Source organism: Sphaeramia orbicularis, chromosome 21 (genome assembly GCF_902148855.1).
Source record: "Sphaeramia orbicularis chromosome 21, fSphaOr1.1, whole genome shotgun sequence".
NCBI classification, from domain to species: domain Eukaryota; kingdom Metazoa; phylum Chordata; class Actinopteri; order Kurtiformes; family Apogonidae; genus Sphaeramia; species Sphaeramia orbicularis.
Genome location: NC_043977.1, coordinates 50,074,559 through 50,093,322, shown reverse-complemented (window position 1 = coordinate 50,093,322; position 18,764 = coordinate 50,074,559). Strand labels below are relative to the sequence as shown.

The 18,764-nt window shown below is 37.0% G+C and overlaps 1 protein-coding gene across 6 annotated transcripts in view; it reads left to right on the top strand.

The window, feature by feature from the left end:
• LOC115411794 (nck-associated protein 5-like) overlaps positions 1-18,764 on the top strand; it is a 109,471-nt gene that overhangs the window by 39,703 nt on the left and 51,004 nt on the right. For all 6 annotated transcript variants that reach the window (XR_003934265.1, XM_030123985.1, XM_030123984.1 and 3 more), the window contains 3 exons: positions 1,875-1,943; positions 10,458-10,496; positions 12,944-13,063. Coding sequence is in view for 5 of the 6 variants with exons in the window: in XM_030123985.1 (XP_029979845.1) it covers positions 1,875-1,943; positions 10,458-10,496; positions 12,944-13,063 (228 nt within the window). In the remaining variant the exon portion in view is untranslated. The remainder of the gene's footprint in view (positions 1-1,874; positions 1,944-10,457; positions 10,497-12,943; positions 13,064-18,764) is intronic.

Here is an 18,764-nt window from a genome sequence, read left to right as displayed (position 1 = left end):
AATATGCTGTAAGATATGAAGTGAGTGTGAAAATAAATAATGACAAGAGACTAAAGTAGCCATGCTTTTTGGCTCAGTAGAAACTGATGACCCTTCTTGGCTCCTTAACTAAAAAGTCATTTTCAGTGTAGTTGTGCCTAAAGCAGTGACTGATCGTAATCCATGGAAACTCTGCATAAGTAAATATGCAGTGCATAATGGTAAGGACACTTTGAAACGTTTCCATCATGTTGTATTTTAAGAGATCGTGTTGTATCTTAAGTGCATTTCTTTTGCACATGTAGCATGTTACTGCCTGTGTCAAAGAGGTCATGTGATCACTTCTATTCATACATTTATCAGTTGGAATATGCAACGTACAGGGGTTGGACAAAATAATGGAAACACCTTAAAAAATCAACAAAATATAATTTAATATGGGGTAGGTCCGCCTTTTGCGGCAATTACAGCCTCAGTTCTCCGAGGTATTGATTCATACAACTTGTGAATTGTTTCCAAAGGAATTTTAAGCCATTCTTCAGTTAGAATACCCTCCAACTCTTTTAGAGATGATGGCGGTGGAAATCGACGTCTTACTTGAATCTCTAAAACTGACCATAAATGCTCAATAATGTTGAGGTCTGGGGACTGTGCCGGCCATACAAGATGCTCAACTTCATTAGAATGTTCCTCATGCCATTCTTTAACAATTCTAGCTGTATGGATTGGGGCATTATCATCTTGAGGTGAAGGTGTTTCCATTATTTTGTCCAACCCCTGTAGGTCATAATTTGTGATTGTTTGTGGTTTAATGATATTGCAGTATGAGAAAGAGATTCGACTGTTTGCTTTGGCATCCTTCAGGGCTCTCTGATTACACTTCTAGTCAGTAATGATATGCGTTTTATTAATATTAATAACATGAAACACTTCTTTATTGGAATGGATTACATGATATCTAAATAAGTTAAGCTTATTTGTCAAGGGGATGACCGGTACATCAATAGCGAGCTAAAGCCCACATACCATTTAATATGCAAGACTTATACGCTGACAGTCCAGACTCAGAACTTGGACTTCCCTGGCCTTTATGCACATTGGCTGTAAGGCTCCGGGCTAATCTGTGGCCTTCAACACTGACCTAAGATTCTATTCGCTGAAGAGTCTAAGATATACTGAATCTCTCCACATGTGGTTTGTTTTAATCAGTGTTCAGTATCCATTCAGCCATCAAAGATATTTAGCCAGATTTAAGCACTGATTATGTTTGGCCTTTGCCTCAGGTTAGTTTGAAGACCACTGCTAACTCATTAAGCTGTGTGAGGTGAACTCCTCCTTGATTCCTTCTCATATCACTGTGACTCTCAGCCATTTCTGTGGTGTTCTGTGCACCTGTTGTTCAGCGGACCAGCCCGCAGCATTAAAGTGAAAACAGGCCTGCTAAGATTTACTGGATTAATCATTTCAGGAGAAAGTCACCCCCTGAGTTCCCATAATGGTGTGTGCTCCCTGATGGGCAAAACCTGTGTCAGTAATTGAATTATACCTGGGGTACTTGAAGTGAGCCTCACAGACACAGTGAAGTTCAGCAGGGTAGAGAGCGGACGCCTGAAATTTAAAGCATCATTTATTTAACTCCGTCTTTCTCCAGTGATCCCACAGTGCTATAGGGAAAAAGGTTCTGTCCATATGTCTGTCTTTAAGAGAGGCCGCCGTCAAGACTACAGACAATACGATCCAAAGCCTACAATTTCTGCACATTGTCAGGTTGTGTGGTGTGCATTTGTATTTCAGCAGACAAGAAACTTAATAAGTATGAATTCCTAAAAGAAAAGTTTGTATAATGAGATGCCGATTTGTACAAGCTGTTTATCTGCCTGTGTTTTTCTCTACAGGCGGAGAACTCTGCTCTGTCGATAGAAAATGACAACCAGAGGAAGCAGTATGAACGCTGTCTGGATGAGGTGAGTGGAGCTTTGGTATATTTTATGATATTTATACTTTTTGTCAGGGATGTCAAACTCATTTTCTTTCAGGGGCCACACTCCGCCCAAATTTGATCTCCAGTGGGCCAAACCAGTAAAATAATAACGTAGTCTATAAGTAATGACAACTCCAAATTTTTCTCCTAATTTTAGTGCAAAAAGATAGCAGTAAATTATAAAACTATTTACATTTACAAACTGTCCAAACAAAAAAGATGTAAATAACCTGATAAAACAGAAATTTCTTAAGAAAAGTAAGTGCAATTTTAACAATATAATGTCTCAACTTATCATTTATACATGTGCAATTCAGATCGGAGTTACAACAGCACAAAACATTTAGTAACAGGCAGAATATTGTTAAAATTGCACTTAATTTTCTTCAGACATTTCAGGTTGTTTATATTTGTTCAGGTTATTCACATTTTATTGTGAAAGGATCAAATCAAATCAAAATCAGATTTTATTTATATAGCGCCAAATTCTAACAAAAGTTATCTCATGACACTTTACATATCAAGCCGTTTGAAACTAGACTCTCAAGGATATTTACAGAAACTGAACAGAATCCTACAGGAGCAAACACTTGTGACTGGTGACAGTGGAAGGAAAAACTTCTTTTTAACAGAAAGAAACCTGGAGCAGACCCTGACTGTGGAGGATGGTCATCTGCCTTGACCAGTTGGGGTAAAAGAGAGAGGGTAAAGGAAGAGAAAGAGAGAGAGAGAGAGAGACTGGGGTAGAATGGGGGGAAGTAGGGGGAGACACGTGGATGCAAACTGAACCTGAACTGTCAAAAGTAGATCAGCTGGTGTTAGTATAATTACCAATAACCAGAACAAATGTGCATAACTGTTAATACTACTAAAACATAACAAATATTAACAGTGGATATATTACTACTACAACAGTTAGTACAAATAATAGAAACCTCTACCATATGATAAACACTATCACAACTATATGGATAAGTGAGCGGCGGCGATAAAGGCAGGAGAGAGGCAGGACCACAGCAGCAGGTCCAGAGATGATCCATGGAAAACCTGGATAGTGTAATGTAAATATTTTCATAATTTAATGTTATTTTTGCACTAAAACAAAGAGAACAGGCATTATGTTAAAAAAAAAAAAAAAAAAAAAAAAAATATATATATATATATATATATATACACACACACACACACACATATATATGTGTATATATATATATATATATATATATATTTTTTTTTTTTTTTTTTTTTTTTTTTTTGTTTTTTTTTGTTTTTTTGTTTTTTTGTTTTTTTTTGTTTACATTAAACCAAAAAGAAAATTTGGGGTCATTATTTATAGGTTATTATGTTATTATTTTCCTTTCCATTTTCCTGCCCCTGAACTAAAATGAGTTCGACACCCTTGATTGTTAATATCTTCAGCGTAATTTTTGCATTTCACGAATTCATCCCATGGGCCGGATTGGACCCTTTGGCCGACAGGCCGAGTGTTTGACACCTGTACTTCATGTGAACTAAAATGATCTCTCTGCCCCGTGAGGAGCTGCCAACCTGTCTCAGCTGTACCTCATGTTCAGCCATTGTTCATATAAGTCCATATAACTCAGAAGATTTTTTCAACTACTACTCACACTACTGTGGAGGCGTGTATTTGTGCTGGGAGATGGTTGTCTGTTGACGTTAGCTGTCTTAGTGAGCTAACAATTATCTTTGTTGCCTACATCCATAATATGGGCTGTGATAAACTGACTTCTCTGTTGGGGCCTCTGGCTGAATTTTCCACAAAGCTCTTCAGCGCCTTCCCTCCGCTCATGTACAGATGACTATCATGGAATATTACTGTAACTACTTTTAGCTCCCCTCATGTCAAAACCCAACACAGATTCCAGCACACATTTCATATAAACAAACATATGTGTCTGTCGTCCATGTTAACCTTTGTCACATCTCTTCAGTCTAGACTGAATCAGGTTTCTGCAGTGGACAACTAGTTTTGCATCATATCATTTTGTTTGACGCAACACAGATTCCAACACAAACTTCACACTGCAAAAATCAAAATCTTACCATGTGTATTTTTCTCATTTCTTGTCAAAATATCTCATCACACTTAAAATAAGACATAATCACCTAAAGAGTAACTTTTCAGTGAGATGTAATAACTTATTTTTAGACAATAGATCTTGAAATCTTATTTCAAGAAATCTTACCTAGATAATTTTCACTTGTTCCACTGGCAGATTTTTTTTGCTTGAATTAAGGAAAACAGTCTTGAATTTCTTTGGTGCTGTTACACCAATGTAGATAGGTCTGGCACCAAACTCTGTTCTGTTGTTTTGGAATACAGATAACCGCTCTGGGTTGTTTGGTTAATTTGTATTTCTTATAATAAATCACGTCACAGGAGCTGCAGAGAATAGTATATAGCAATAGTGTTTTTTCAAAATAGTCAAGAGGAACATGGTCAAAGGTGTGGGTAATTGAGCTCTGGTACTGAAATGAATCTCTAAAAAGCAAATGCCACGTGACAAAATTTGCCACTTGAAGTGGATGCCAATAAATTCTGCCCCTTCTAATTCAATATCTTAAGGTACTTTTACAATTATTCAAGTATAATAAGTGAAACTGTTGTACTTTCATTGAAAGTTTCAAAGTATACAATCTTCAGTCATTCTGAGCAAGATGTCTGTGGAATTTTAGCTCAATTTAATGAGAAAGAGGATCAGTCAAAAGAAGGCTGTATTTTTTTTTTTTTTTTAGAATTTAAATGTTTCTAGTACCAAATAGGCCAGTCTCCTTTTTTCTCTGTTGAGCAGTATTGCCCTGTTGAGCTACAATGGGAAGAGTCTAAGAGAAACAGGAAATTAGAAAGCAAAAGAAAATGAAACTTTGAAAGAAATCCATTTGGTATGTCCAACTGAGATGCCTGAAACCACACATTAGATTTCAGTCATCTCTGGAATTAGATCCCCATCATTTACACTGGAAGGGCTGTTTGGATTTTCATTGTGCTGATATGAGTTTTTAAGATTGTTTTTTCAACCTGAGGCATAATTACAGAAAGTAAATCTTTTTCATTGTTCACATAACTCCCTTTGTAGTCTTTCAAGACAGACTTAGATTGTGAATTTATCCTTTAAAAGTTCATATTTCCGAGTTGAAAATTTACCCTAAGCTACACAAAAAGAGAGAAAATTCCCCACTGACACTCCCCACACTGACTAAGCCGATGCCAACTACTATCTGTACTTGAACCATGTTAATACCACTTATATACACTGGCCAAAAAACCTTTGATTACAGGGCAAATGCACTGTGTGTGGGACCACAAAATGCTTACTCAATGTCACAATAAATGTCACAATATTTATTTCTGTCCTTTGCTCCATTCATTTGTCACCAAGATCATGTGTTGATGATGGAGAGTCGGACCAATGCCTAGAGTCTTTTCTATCACATTCCAAAGATCCTCAGTGGGTTCAGGTCTGGACTTTATGTGTCGCTTTCACAAGCTGAATGAACCCCATGAATCCTAGCGCTGTTCAGTCTTTTTTCTCCCTAACAAACGGATGGTTAATGAAGAAATGAGAAGCTACTCACTGCATCAGTTAGGGTTAAAGAACTTGTTGCAGGTGAAACATGTTAATCACTGCTGTCATTATCCAGTTGAAGGATCTTACCTTTTTGTAAAGTTAAATCCAGTTTGGGAGTTTTTGTCCAGGCATTACACGTGTAAACAAAGGATCATTTTGATTAAATCATATTTAGATGAGGACTTCTTTTGTTTTCCTGTGGGTGTTGTGGGTGTCAGGTGTTGCTTTAGCTTAGCTGGCTTTGTGACTTTGTTGTTAACACTTGGGCCCAATCCCTATTCACCCCTTAGCCATCCCCCTTCCCCCTACCCCTTGACCCTTGCATTTTGCTTTACCCCTTGAAACATTGCCCTATGAAATGGGACAACCCTTCGTGACCTGTTACATCATCCGCAGTCATCGATGCCGCTATTAACAGATGCAGCAACTTTGTTTCTGAAAGTATTCACAATGCCATCAGTAGCTGTATTGAATTTCCCTCGGGGTCAATAAAGTATCTATCTATCTATCTATCTATCTATCTATCTATCTATCTATCTATCTATCTATCTATCTATCTATCTATCTATCTATCTATCTATCTATCTATCTATCTATCTATCTATCTATCTATCTATCTATCTATCTATCTATCTATCTATCCATCCATCCATCCATCCATCCATCCATCCATCCATCCATCCATCCATCCATCCATCTGTCTGTAACCATCTCTGTTGCATGAGCTTTGGTTATCTTTTTGCAGCTATCAACTACAAACCTAGAAATATGATCTATACCACATTGAAACAGCATTAAATGGTCGATCAAATGATTAAGTTGTTCACGAAGAAAGTACATACATTTGTGTGTTTCTTTCATCTTTCTTTCATGTGTGTTACCTCCATCTTGCCAATGATTCGAACAGAATTATGGGAAATTTCTCCTACCCCTCCGTTTGTAGTGTGGTCCTGAAAATTCTCCGTTTCAAGGCCAGTACACTAACCCTCTGCCTTAGCCCTTCCCCTCCCTCTAATCGAGAATTGGGACAACACTACCCCTTCACGTGTACGTGCAAAACGGAGGGGTAGGGGTAAGGGGGAGGGCCAAGGGGTGAATTGGGATTCTGCCTTGAAGACATGCGTCATATTTTGGTTTCACTGACAGATTATTCTAATCTTACATATCAAACTTTCAATTCACAGATCTGACAGCAGTAAAATCTTGTCATCTGAATGATAAAAGTCAATAAGTAAATCTACCTAAAGTACTTTAAGTTCAGACCATACCATACTGAAATCCAGACTCCTACAGCAGGAAATGACTTGTGCAGCTAAAACACACGTATACTCACTCTATCACTATTATCTATAGAGTTAGTGAATTCTATAGAGGAAAAGCAGTAGAATCTGTAATTGAGGGAGACAGACAACAGCACCCTGAGTGCTTTGAGAATGAGAGCTGGAGGAGTAAACCTCACAGCTCCAGAGGACTCTCAGCTCCGGCATGTGGTCTGTCTGCACTCCGTCCATCTTTTCTCTCCCTGACAACACTTTGATTGTCTCTCGACTCCTTTCTCCATCTTTCTTCCATCTGTTTCCAGCCTGCAAGATGGCCCTGCTTTCTTTTTTTATATGGAAGCCTCACTAATGGGCTTGTTACCATGGAGATTTCTGCCCATGAGAATTTCACATATTCTGGTTTAGGACAGAAATTTCAGACTTTCAGCTGTGAGGTTAATTCCTTTTCCTTTGCTTTCCAGTCTTATTATGCACAGGAATCTTTTTAGGGGGGAAAGCATTCAGAAGGCTTCCTGCCATGGTCTGAATAAGCCAAGGCGGGTCCGTTTGATACACAGATGAAAGAGGTCGAGGGAAATCACTTACAGCCTGTGCACTCAAAAAGTGGAAAAATATTATTATTCCTGTGTCAAGATATAATGCAGCTTCTCCTTTAGAAATCGTATTATGCTGTTATTTTCACAGAAAAAAACTAGAATCAATTAAACTTTAGCTACTTTACCATAAAGATTTTAAAATGGGAAACAAATAAACTGAATGAAAAGTAAAGGTGAAACAGCTGGTCAGCCTCAGCATTTTACAAGGAAATTTTTATTAAAGGTTTAGTGTGTAAATTTACATGTATTAATTGCTTTTTTATTTTCAAATTTTGAGTTATGACTGAAAATATGATTTGTGAGTTCACAGTGACTTCTACTTTTGGTAACTGAAATGTAATCAGGTGAGACTAAACCTACATTAGAATTTTAATTTATTTTTTATTAGACCAGCTGTGAGATATCATGTTAAACAACCCACACACATTTATTTTGGTTCATAGTTGCATTATTTTTTGGATCTTGAATTGATGATTGAAGAGTTGGACCACTGTGAAAAGTGTTCTCCATCACATCCCAAAGATTTTCAATGGGGTTCACGTCTGGACTTTATAGTGGCCAATCCACGTGTGAAAGTGTCTCATCTCAGTTTAATCCTGATTAAAGGTGGGGTACGAGATCTTAGAAAAATGGTTCGAGCAAGCTACATTTTGAAAATACTCAATTCAAAAAGTCCAAACCCCTTTCTTCATACATCCTCCCGAAGCCATGCCTCCAGAGTGCTGGCATGCACAATGCTTGTTCCTGAGGGTTCATGAGCACTGCACAACAACAATTTGCCGGCTCCGGCCCAGCCCCGGCTCCGTATGGCCCTGGCTCCGTACGGCCCCAGCTCCGTACGGCCCCGGCTCGGGCTCCGACCCCAGCTACAGCCCCTGGCTACGGCCCCGATCCATGCATACCTCATTCAGTCTCCTCCAACACCCCTGCTCTTACAGAACAGCCCCAGTTCATACCTATCTGACTAACGTTACATTTCCTAGTGATTTATGTTAGTGACAAAACAGTTTGCCGGTGAACTTTCCATCCTAATATAGCCAAGCTTTGGCTCTGGCTTCATTTCCTGTACAAGTGCTCCAAGCCTCTGAGAACACACGATTCATGTATGAAGAGGGGTACGTGCAGAGGGGGGAGGGACAAATGGCAGTTGAGTTTAATAGACATATCACCATTCAATCATTTCGATTGGGCGCTCAAAATGATTGGATGGTGTTTTGTCAGTCCTGTTCATTCCACAGGTGACTAAATGTTTTTATTTTTGTGTTAGAGCATTTAATTAATTGGTTGTAATTGGGATGTAAAGGGGATTTTAAGCAATATAGTAAAAAATGCTCCAGGAAAGCATCTTGCACCCCACATTTAATGCTGGTATTGTCATCTATATCATAAAAGCCAAGTGGCTTCTGTGTGCATGCGTGTATGTGATTCACACAAAATCCAGAAAGAGCTGACTGCTGCAGTTTGGCATACTTATGTTTCTTTGGTCAAGGAACAGACTAGTGAAAATGGCAAGTTGATAGAACCAATATTTTGGGAGACATTAGTAATTTTGGAATGCAATAGCTTTGGCGGTGGCTGTTGGACAAATGCGGTATAGCATGCACAAATACACAACAGTATACAAACTAACACATCTAGAACCTGTGGATTTCCATGGGTCAGTGCACTAGTCCTTAAATATGTCTGTAACATCAGGGAAGAAAAAAACCCACTGATGTTCAAACCCAGTCATTCAGTATATTCAGGTTCAGCTGACCTCATTTTATGGAAATCTAAAGTTGTTGAACCTAGACCTGAAACAACTGAAACAACCCCACGTCATAACACTGCCCCCACAGGCTTGTACTGTTGGCACTATGCATGATATGTAATCACTTCATCTGCCTTTCTTCTAACCCTGATGCACTCACCACTCTGGAACAGGGTCAATCTGGACTCATCAGACCACATGACCTTTTTCCATTGAAATACAGTCCAATCTTTATGCTCAATCAAACTGATGGTTGTTTAACCCATAAAGACCCAAACAGCCACTGGCGACCAAAACCATCTACTGATCTAAAATATTTAATAACTTCTGAACCATTAATCCTATCAATACATGTAAATAATTGGTGTATTTTACAGTTTGTCATCTTTTCATGGTCATCAGATATGACCTATTTGGATGTCCTGAGGCTCCGTAGTTACTGTGGAAACACACATCTTCTACAACATTGATTCACCAGTAAAACCCATGGAGTCGGATCAATGACAGTGGATGGACACACTTGTTTTCACATTCAGTAATTTATATCTTTGCTGAAAAAAATCACTTTTTCATCAGTTTTCTCTGTTTCTGATATAATAACCCTCAACTTTAATCTCAGTTTTTATGAACATCAACATGATCAGTAGATTATATTCAGGAAAATGCATGATTTCCACTGAAAAATGCAAAATGAAGAAGTTAATTTTAAAAATAAATGGCGATAAATCACTTAAGAAAAGTTAAATAGAGAGAAGAAGTCATTTGTGAACTGCCACAAAAGTAGCACTGGGTCTTTTTGTGTGAAGAAATGAGAAGCAGTGATACTATCACTTAAATAGTCAAAATATTCATTTACATTAAGGACATGTAGCCTGAATAATAAAGTAAAAATAAGTAAGAAAATAAGAATCACATATTCATATTCTAATGCAGTCTTTAGATAAAACTCAATTTGTGTAAGCTGTAATCATTTCCCCCAGTGACATTCACATTACATTGTCAACTATTTTGTGAGGTTTATTTAAGTGCAGAGTACAAATTATCATGTAATGTCTATAGAGACTGTAACCACCTGCAGGCACCTGACACTTTATTTTTCTGATTTTGTGATGCAACATGCTGTCAGTGAGTCCTCATAGCATCTTACTGGGCTGTTGACTCTGTGATACAACCAGGGCAATCTTTCAGACATGTTTACACCATAGTACACAACTTACTGTACACTCCGTGCATATTGTGTAGCTGTTTAATCTTAATGTTCTTTCCTTCTGTTATCTACAGGTGGCAAACCAAGTGGTCCAGGCTCTCCTCACACAAAAGGTTTGTGTTTTTTTTCCTCCACTAATACAGAATCATAAAACAGCTCAGCCAGTAGAAATAAGCAATAATGACTGTTTTTACAGCAAATTGGACCATTATGGTTTTAGTAACTTATTACTAAATCAGTTTTTGAAACATTTCTTTAAACAAGTTCCTTAAAAGTAAGTCTTCCATGACTCCTCTTTGGCTAAATATGGTATAAAGAAATTGGAAATGATATAAAGACATGACAGTTTATCCCCATGATCCTGTTAAAGGTTTATAGCATGTTTACTTTGCCAGGAACAGTAAAACAGAAGACCGTGTTTCTATTTAAATCCATCCACAGCTAAAAATAATACGTTATACGTTATCTAAAGTTTGTGTCTTTAGATCTTTGAGTCCTTTGATCATGAGTGGGTGGACAGAGTTTAACCCAGTTTGACAGGACCATTTTGTGGGCCAATAACACACCTCTGGACAATTTATTTTTCCCCAGTTCATTTGGAAATACATTATTTCATCTACTCCTGACCCTGATGTAGATTGTGAACTCTCAGGGTTGTTGTGTAAGATGAACAGATGAAACCTGAGATTTGAAAAAAAAAAAAAAAAAAGGATTGCACAGTCATCAACATTGGCAGCTGGAATGTGTTTTATCACTGCTTATCCTACCCAAATTCATCACACCTTTTTACATGAGGAAAACAAGATATCAGTGTTGACTCACAGCTGAATTCAACATGGATACTGAATTACAGATGATTCTGACCTTGTTTTTTTCTGTTAGCATCTGCTGTGTATTAATTTCTGCTTTTTATCGTGGTCTTACCAATTATACACTCCACCTCCATGCTCAGTGGTGTCACCAGTCTACCTGGATTTGATGTCCATTTCAGATGTGTTTCTAAAATGTTCAGGAATTATTTCTGCAACTTTGCGAAAACATCATTCTTAAATTAGCCCATATCTTGATTAACAAAAAAGATGAGATCTAGTGTCATAGTTGACTTTTGTCAACTTATGTTTTGTGACTTTTGTTTTAGCAGTTGTGAAATATAACTTTTTTTTTTATATATATCAAATCTATTCAGTAGTTGAGCCACTGAACTGACTTTAGCTAATATTAACTATCTGAGTCAGCCTGCCAGTTCAGTCAAACAGACAGGAAACTACACCTGTTTATTGAATTGATAAGGAAAATATAGCTATTCTTCTACTTTATTAGCATCATATGTTAATCTTGGACTCTCCTCACAAAAAAAAAAATTGTTTATTGATGTAACCCTTAGATGCGTAAGTGGGTTAAAAATGACCCAGTGAGGTTGTTTTCTTGCAAAATCTTTGTAATGAAAAGCTGTTATTTCATATTCCAAATATTCCTATAAAAATATATGTCATTGCTGTTATGCCATTTAAATTTTTTACTTACATTTCATAGATTTTATGAAATAGTAGTTTTTGTATTACTACCCCAACCTTCCATAGGTGGGTCAAATTGGCCCGCATTCATTCTACATTCTACAGCAAAACCAAAGCACTCACTAGCTCAGTCACTCACAAAATGGATGTTGACATTGTTCTACTCCTTATATTAATTTATTTACTTACTTATATAATACACAATATACTTTGCTTTTCAAATTTTCTAAATATTTCAAAAAACATTTTAAAATTGTTAAAAATGTAAAAAAAAAAAAAAAAAAAAATCATTATTTTGTGGACCAAAATATAATACTAATGATTTCTTAACATGAAAAATGACATATGTGGCATAAAAACACATTTACTTTAACACAGATCATTTTTGACCTATTTATGGAGTGGAGGGTCCAGACACTGATGCATCTAAGGATTAATGAGCTATTAAATAATAGTAGACTATTGAGTTTTAACTCTCAACTTCTAACCAAATATTTTCCAAGTTAGAATACTTGAGGACTGAAGACCAGACCTTCTGCTCCTCATTGTCATTAATAGAGCTGGCTAACAATTCCTATTTAATTTAAAATATGTATTCTCTAGTTAGTTTTGAATCCTACTGCACATACACCATATTTTGAGTGAGTTTTATCTCAACTCTCTCAATGCAGTGCTGCTCAAAGTTAGTTGGTGAATCTAATTCTTTTTTGTTTCCTGTGTGTCTTAAAATAGTACAGTACTTGAAAATAATAGAATAACTCATTTATTTGATTAGCTGCTCTGTCATACTGGGCCTAAAGCTGAGACAACTCCTTGATACTCACTCAAATTAATTACTGACTTTAAATAATATGCTATAGGCCTACACCATATGTTTCCACATCAACTTCAAGATTGTTTGGAGATTTGCTTGCACTTTTGTAAACTGTGAATAAGTGAATGCCTTTTTTCTATGCTGTAAGCCTCTGATACACATGTTGTTCTCTGAAATATCCCTTTCAGTTGGTATTATCTGATAATTTTTCTCCTCCTCCTGGGGCTTCTAGGACTTGAAAGAGGAATGTGTGAAGCTGCGGACCCGTGTGTTTGACTTGGAGCAGCAAAACCGCATACTGAGCGTGCTGTTTCAACAACGTGTCAAAATGTCCACGACTCCTGTCTCCCAGGTAGGACCACATGCCGCAACAGATACAAACAGACACTGACAGACCTACCCTGCTTGGAGGCTGTTTGAATTTTACATGAGCAGCGCTCTACTTCTAAAGGTTACTGCCTTAAAAAAAGACAGTAAAGGGAGAGGAGTCATGTACCTGGGTTGCAGTTTAATTCAAATTGTTTGAATGTGTGGGTCATGATATGTTCAGATTGAGTTGGAAAGGGACTCATGTGAGCCTAATGTTCTTCCATTTTTAATTAGTGTAGTTACTGTCACAGTGGCTTGCTCAAGTTCACTTGTGGTTCATCAAACAAGCATTACTGTTGGCTACCCTTCTTTTCTTCTACACTAATCATGACAGGTTTTAGCCTAATACTAAGCCAGACCTCTAATCCAGCTGTAGGGGCAAAATGTCATTGAACACTGTGCACACAGAGCTCACAGATTGAAACGCTCTCAACCGTAGTGTGTTCAGGATAATTGCTTGAAACTTGAACTTTTATGTAACCATCATGACAGCTGATTCAATTCAGTTGTTCAGCTCCACCATGTAATCTATAAAGATTTAAAGCTGCGCTTACCAGTTGTGTTAGGTTTAAAAAAAAGTACAATATAACATACAACAATTGCTACCAAACTTGAAGGTTTCCAATTATATAGCTTAGATGCAAAGGTACCTGGGTTGGGCTTGTAAATTTTACTCTACTGAGTTTGAATCTAAGTGGTGAACACAGTGGACCAGCTACTTCAGAACCTTTCTTGGGAATAGTGGAGACCAAACAAGAGCCAAATAAGAGTGAATATTTAACATTCAACATTGTATTTGGAAATTTGTTGCTTTTGCTATCCCATTATTTTTATAGTGTTTTTTTGTTGGTTTGTTTTATGCCTCCGCCCTCTGGGGCAGGTGGAGGTATATAAATATACCTGGAATTCTGTCTGGAATTCTGTCCATCCTTCAATCCATCTTTCCATCCATCCTTCCATCCGTACTTCCATCCATTTGCCTGTCCAAGAGTTTTTGTCCAACCAATTTCTCGGACACTATTTACCTGATTCTTTTCAAATTTGTCTCATATATTCTTTACATGTGCCTTTCTCTCAATTTTTGCATTTTTATTTATTTATTTATTTATTAAAAAAATTTTTAAAAGTGTTTAAAAAGATTGAAAGTTAAGACAAAATTAATCCCTGTGTTGGCAGGGTATCAGTGAGCAGGAGGGGCAAAGTGCTGTTAGACCAGGCAGGGTAACTGTAAGTTCAATCAGATGTACCCACTAGTTATGGCCAAAAATATCTTTTGAGCCACTCCTGAAACATCCAGTTTTAAGCCAAAAAACAATCCAATACACCTTTTTATATACAAGAATGGATACATCTAAAAATGTTACACTTTCTGGCTATAACACTGAGTGAATCATCAGGAATGAACTTTTACAAAAGGGCAGTAAGCACGTTGGTGTTACCAGAATATTATAACTTAGACTTGTCGCATGCTGTGATTTTTAGCACTAAAACATTATATTTAGTTGTTAAAGTGATGACTGACCTTTTTCTTTCTGCATAAGCATGACTATAACCACAACCCCAAAATTACTGTTATAATCATGACAATGAACGTTCTGTAAAGTTGTGAGTCCGTTATTTAACCCTTACCATGACCTATCCAAGCGGTGTTTGAACATATCAGGTTACACAACATGCATGGGTAGAGGTAGGAGCGTTGTTCTATTCATCACACTCACAAGCTTTAAAAATAGATTCTGTTTACAGATATGCTTCTACGACAAGTTTGCACAATTATTTATAACATGATCAAATATGCATAAGATTCTTGGACAGGACTGTCAGAATAGAGGTCAGTCAGTAAACTAACAAAGAGTAACAATAAAGATTCACTGAAGTTACAATAACTTAAAACACGACTGTTTCCTGCAGTTGTTATTAATCATTTCACTTTTTTTTTATTATTATTTCATGTGTCTTTACAATTTCCATATTGTACCTTTTCAAATAGGTGTGGTAAACAAATAAATTGTACTTGTGCTGTTTGTTCCCTGATGCGACAGCTGTAATATGGAGTATGACAGCGCCCTGTAAACTTCCATTTTATTCTAACCTTTTCCTCCAGCCATCCTTTGATCCACACTTTGGTTGTTCATGGTTTTTTTTTTCTATCCTAACTTTTTTTCTTAGGTTTGTTTACGTAACCTTGCTGACGGGCTCAGTTCAGCTTCTTTGATCACTGACTAACAATAACATTGTTGTTCTCATGCTGCACACAAATGCTTTAAATGGAGTGGATCTAAAGTCAAAGCAGGGATGGTGAGCTGGATGTAATCATGAAAAAAATGTAATAACAGTAACTATTCAGATTCCAGCTCTCATCGTCTCTTTAATGCTAAGAGTCTGAGTTTACTGACTTTGTAATTTTTTTTTTTTTTTTTTCAGTTATTCAGAACTTAAATATGGAAAATCTAACAAATGACACAGCTTTTAATTTGCTGTATTTATTACACCAGCGCTTCCATACAGATCCAAACAAGAGCTATGTTGCAATGGAAACAGACAAGTCTCCTGAATTTAAACTTCAATTGCAACTTCACCACAAATAATTGAAGAGAGGTGATACTTTTGATGGACAGACTGTTGTTTCCTGTACTCAGCTGAACTTAGAAGAAAACCCAGTAGAATGGATGATTGAGTCCAGCTTCATAGGGCATCATTTTACTGACACAGCCGTTGGGTTATAGAAATGTGTAATGGGGACTCCTTGATGTCATTAGTTTTGTTTCCATAAAATGTCAAGTGATTCTGAAGTGAAGTGAACTTTTGATGTGCCACAACAAAAGAAAAACAAAGAAAATGCAAATTATGTGCTTCTCCATAAACTGATTAGGAACAAATAATCTAGGCCGTGTAATGTTGTCAATAGGTGGCCCTATAGGCTGCATTACACATGGCTGTAATAAACAGAGCAGAAGAAGTAGGGCATTCTGTTTCTGTTTTCCATCTCAAAGTGGTTCTGGTCTCTTCATTAATACACAAAACCTGTTGTAGTTCCAAACATGTATTAGCACTTAATGGGAATATCCAATAATATTAGGTACTATGTCAAAACAGGCTGAGATGGAGGTGATCAGTGACTCAGTGTCAAGGTGGATATGAGACATGAGTAGTTCAGGGACATGAAAATGTTAAAGTTTTTGGACCTGTTTTACCACCTAATAAATGCCCTACAAATCAATATCCATTCAAATAAGCACAGTTTGTTGAATATTGTTGCTTCTTTTTCTTGCTGGTGTACAGTCCTTTCCCATAAGGAACTGAAGCCCTGAAGTGCATTCCCTGGCAAAAAAGACAAATCTTCAGCCTGTAGTCAAGTTACTGTGGTGTTTTAATACATTTTTTCAAATCAGCAAATTAAATGATCCAAGCCATGGCTTGAGGAGGAAAAACTGTTGCCTCATGAGTCTGGGGGTTCTGAATGGAACGATAGACCAGCTTCAGTTCAAACTGTTGGAGGTTTATCAGACTCTGACTGAAGGAGAGGTGGACTGATCACCTCTGATTAGACACAGTAATGTTACATTCTTTTATTTTTTTAATACAAATTTTATAAGTCATCCTAAACATTTAACTTCATTTCAACATCATAGTGGGAAGGCTCAAGAAAAATGTCAAACAGGAGGTGGAAAGTTGATCAGCTGTCACCAGTAAAATGCATATTTCTACATATTTCTTAAGTTTTATGTGTATGATCAACAGTAATGATGTGTCACATCACAATTATGTAATTTAATTCGGTTCAGAAACACTAAGAAACAATTTTAGTGTTAAGTGTCACTTCAGATGTTCACTGTCAGACCTTACTCAAAAAAGTGTCATCCACCCCAGGTGTAAAACCTTATTGCATTGAGAGGTTTTTGACATTGTTTTTTTTTTTTTTTTTGTTTATTTTAGAGTTTCCATCCAGCATCAGTAGAACATAATTTCTTAAATGTGGGTCTTTGCTACATTCTAATGTAGTATTTTCAGTCTGCCTTTAGGCAGAAGGGAAGTGGTGACACGTAACAGATTGGGGGATGTACAAGAGCGCTCAAGCTGAAGATTTACTTAGATTTGTTGTTATTGCCCTAGTCAAAAACCTGCGTACCAGATGCCATTTGGGATGAACTTGGAATAAATCATTTCTTTACAGAGCTCTGTGCATCTGTATAATCCAGTTTATTTACATACTGCCAGGCCAGTAAAAGCCCCCACCTGGATCTAACTTACCAAATAGTTCAGATCCTTCGATTGGATATTTACTGCCATTTTTAATATGTTTCAGCAGCAACAAGTTCTTTAGCCCTTTAATTGATTCAGAAAGTAGTTTCTCATTCCTTAAACAACCATCAGTTTGACAGAAGCATAAAGATTGGGCTGTGTTTCAATTAAAAAAGGTCATGTGGTCCAGACTGACCCTGTTCCAGAGTGATGGGCACATTAAGGTGAGAAGAGAGGCAGATTAAGTAATTACCCATCATGCTCACTGCCTATAATACGAGTCTGTAGGTGCAATTTTATGATCTGGAGTTGTTTCATTTATATTCCAAGATGACAGTCCCAGGATTTGTCAAGTTCAAATTGTTAGAGTGGCTCAGGAGTATGAGACATCATTTTCACACCATAGTGTCCAGACCTGAACCCCATTGAGAATCTATGAGATGTGATGGAGAAGACACAGCGGGCTGACTCTTCATCATCAATACTAGACCTTGGCACAAAAATTAATGGAAATTTAACTATGGATGTGAATAAATGTTGTGACATTTACTGTGACATGTATGGATTGCATGACATAAAGGATGCCATGTCGAATGTGTTAAAGTTGAAGGTGGTCCAATGAAATGTCATGTGTGACTCTTTTGGTCAGAAAGTGTATGTAGTAATTAGTAGAGGCTCTCTGCCTTGATTATTTAGAAATGTGACCAGTAGTTTTATTGTGAGTAGAGTGAGCCATCATTGCTAAACTGTTTTCTCCAGTGGGTCTATCATTTCCTTTTCTGACTGCCACTTCAGTAAACTTCATCAAACACTTGTCTAACAGTATCATTAGACTTTGTCTTGCTATGTAACTTAACCACAACTCAAACACATTTTAGAGAAGTTTTCTTTCCTAAAATTATTTTTTGTTTGAGTCTAATGAGTTCATTGGTTCTCACATAAGAGTTGTAATCATTTTGCAGAGGACAAAGAGGAAGTCTCAAGTTGTTTTCCCTCTAAAGGTCTCTTTAGATTGGGAGGTCTCTCAGCATGATTCCTTGTCCTATTATAAATTCAAGCAATCTGTATTCAAGCAACCAGTTTTCTATCAAACACAGGATTAATAATTAACAAGATATTGAATGAATTGTGTGAACTTTGCAGAAAATCTTTTCCCTCCACATCAAACTTCATGAAAATTATCAATGAAAACATAGGAACCCCTCCACCAGGTTGTTAAGTATGCCAGGAGCTTAACAGAGCAGGAAACACTGTGCTTCATCTTTAACCTTTTCTGTAAAGGTCAAACTTGCAAAGTCTGCCATTGTCAAAGATCTGTCTGAACTTCTGCACAGATGCTACGCCACCTGTGCTGAAATAGTGCTACGTGTTCTGACAGGTTTATTAATCTGACTTTCATTGTACTGTTGGTTACTTTATTAATTTGTTTTGTTTATCTTGTT